At 36.2% G+C, this 3,094-nt stretch overlaps 1 protein-coding gene across 1 annotated transcript; it reads left to right on the forward strand.

Annotated features, from left to right (window-relative positions):
- The first annotated feature begins 741 nt into the window (after positions 1–741).
- LOC107831933 (putative mitochondrial protein AtMg00820) lies at positions 742–1,170 on the forward strand. Its single transcript, XM_016659729.1, has one exon. It carries the CDS (start codon positions 742–744, stop codon positions 1,168–1,170), a length of 429 nt encoding a protein of 142 aa, XP_016515215.1.
- Positions 1,171–3,094: the final 1,924 nt, after the last annotated feature.

Genomic DNA, 3,094 nt, shown 5'->3' on the forward strand with positions numbered 1-3,094 from the left:
CGTTTGTAATGATCAAGGAATTTCTCACAAATTATATTCCCTAAGATCACCTCAACATAATGGAGTGGTAGAACGTAAGAACAGAACCCTGCAGAACATGGCAAGAACCATGATCATGGAAAACTCTCTCCCACACCACTTTTGGGCAGAAGCTGTAAGCACAACATGTCATATCATCAACAGATGCCTGATTCGACCCATTCTTAAAAAGACTCTATATGAGCTATGGAATGGTAAAAAACCCAACATCAGTTATTTTCAACCATTTGGCTGTAAATGCTTCATTCACAATAATGGAAAAAACAATCTGGGTAAGTTTGGTCCAAAAAGCAATAAAGGTATTTTTCTTCGATACTGTTCTTCAAGTAGAGCATATAGAGTATTCAACAAAAGAATATTATGTATTGAGGAATCCATTCATGTAGTTTTTGTGGATACTAACTCTCACTTAAGGAATGAAAAATATCATGAAGATAAGGAAATTTCTATTGTCCCAAAAGTCTGTTGTTACAGGAAAAGACGGTCATGATCAGGCGACCAATCAGCAAAATCAGTCAACTAAGGAGCATGTTGAAATCTAGGATCTATCTTCCGTTGAACAGTCAACTATATTGGAAAAGAAGCCAACTACAGGTGTTCCAAAATGAATGGAAAAGTAAACCTGGATATCCCTAAAAGTTCATCATTGGAAATCCACGAGAAGGTATCACTACCAGAAGATCTCAAAAGCTCAACTCTGACATGGCCTTAATATCACAACTTGAGCTAAAAAAGTTTGATGAAGCCCTCAAAGATGACTACTGGGTCAAAGCCATGAAAGATGAACTTGATCAATTTGAAAGAAATAAAGTGTGGGACTTGGTTCCAAAACTATCCAATGCTACTGTCGTAGGAACAAAATGGATTTTCAGAAATAAGCTGAATGAATCTAGTCAAGTAGTTCATAACAAAGCAAGGTTAGTCGCCCAAGGTTACTCTCAGCAAGAAGGAATTGACTACGATGAAAAATTTGCTCCTGTAGAAAGATTAGAATATATTCGAATTCTACTTGCTTTTGCTGCTCATAAAGGATTTAGGCTATTTCAAATGGATGTAAAAAGCGCCTTCCTAAACCAAGTATTCAAGTTGTCAAACGCTTTATACGGACTCAAAAAAGCCCCCCGAGCCTAGTATGAAAGACTAAGATCTTTTCTTCTAAATCAGAGCTTCAAACGAGGTAATATTGACACAACTTTGTTCATTAAGCATTCAAATTCAAGTAATCTTATTACTCAAATTTACATAGATGATATTATCTTTGGAAGTTCTAACTTTGTATTATGTGAAGAATTTGCTCATTATGAAGGTAGAATTCGAAATAAGCATGATGGGAGAGCTAACTTTCATTCATATATTACAAATCAAGCAATCTTCCAAAAAAATCTTTATTAGCCAAACCACGTCACGACCCAAATTTTGTTAAAGGTCGTGATGGCGCCTAACACCACCGTCAGGCAAGCCAACAAGGATTTATCAATTAATTTATTCATTTAAGTGTTTGAAATCATAATTTTCCTTAATTAAATCGTATGAAATATAGATTTCACAATTTCAATAATGAACAACCCGTAGAAATCCCCAAAATGCGGTGTCACAAGTGCATGAGCATTTTTCTAAGGAGTGCAATAATAGTACAACATCCATCCCGAATATAATAAGACAGAATAAGATAAATAGTACAATGGAGACTCAGTGGACTGCGATGTGTAGCTTGAGATACAGCTCACATGAAGTCTCCTCAACAAGTGCGCCTACGCGCCAAGGTGATCATCAATGAACCTGCCAGATCCTACACATTTAGTGCAGAAGTGCAGCATGAGTACGTAAATCAACGTGTACCCAGTAAGTATCTAGCCTAACCCCATAAAAGTAGTGACGAGGGGTCGACATCGACACTTACTAGATGTCCAAGCAAATAATATAATAATCTATAATGGGTATAAAGTGCACAACAATAGTGAAGTAAATCTTTAAATCTAAAAAGTTTCCAATTATTTTCTTTAAAGTATGAATTTCTCAATCTTGTATTCTATCTTAATATCTCTGAAAGTTGTCAAGTTTCATCATCAAATAAACCCGGAGTACCATATAAAATGTTGGGAATCAATAGAGAGGTTAACTCGTGAATATTCGAGACTACCAGCGATATAACGCACGATTATGCCGAGGTCGTTCGGCCCAATCCAGAATAATGTGTACACTACCGAGGGTCTAGCGGCACGATCCATAGATGCATCTATATACTGCCGAGGCTTTCAGCCCGCTCCACAAGAAAAGAAAGAAAGTTACCGAATTACGAGACACGTGTTTACAATACCGTACATAAGTACAAAAATGGATATAATCTTTACCGTTTCTCAAATAACTTGCCCACAACTCAAAGTGTTAAGACTTGGCCTAGTATTCGCATTATTATTTCTAAATCAATTTCATTTATAACTTCGATTAATTAATGTCAGCAACATAAGCTCAAATAATTCAAATATTACAGGATAAGGTCATAGGTCTACCCGGATATGAACATGTTATAGCTACGTACAGACTCTCGTCACCTCGTACATACGTAGTACCCACAACTAGTTGTACAAAATAATAATTATCACCTAGGGGTAGTTTCCCCCTCACAAAGTTAGACATGAGACTTACCTTTCTCTGAAGTTTCATAACCGGCTCCAAGGCCTCTCTAACACCTCAAACCAAAGCTCGTCGCTCCAAAACTATTCAAACAACGTGTAAGCCAGTCAAAATATATTCTAATATCCATAATTAATCAGTTTAAACAATTTCTCAACTCTGCTCGAAAAGTCTATAAAATCAACCCTCGGGCCCATGTGCCCGAATTCCGAAATTGTTTGAAGATAAACTTTACCCATAACACCACGAACTAAAATATATAACTTATTCCCAATTCCATGTTCAAATTCGTGGTCAAATTTCAAAAATGCCAATTTCTAGGTTTCTTACCAAAATCCCAAATTTTCACCAAATATTTCCCCCCTTAAATCTACATATAAAACTTACATTTAGCTCACAACAAGTGAAAAATTACTTACCT

The sequence above is a fragment of the Nicotiana tabacum genome, chromosome 13 (genome assembly GCF_000715075.1).
Source record: "Nicotiana tabacum cultivar K326 chromosome 13, ASM71507v2, whole genome shotgun sequence".
NCBI classification, from domain to species: Eukaryota; Viridiplantae; Streptophyta; class Magnoliopsida; order Solanales; family Solanaceae; genus Nicotiana; species Nicotiana tabacum.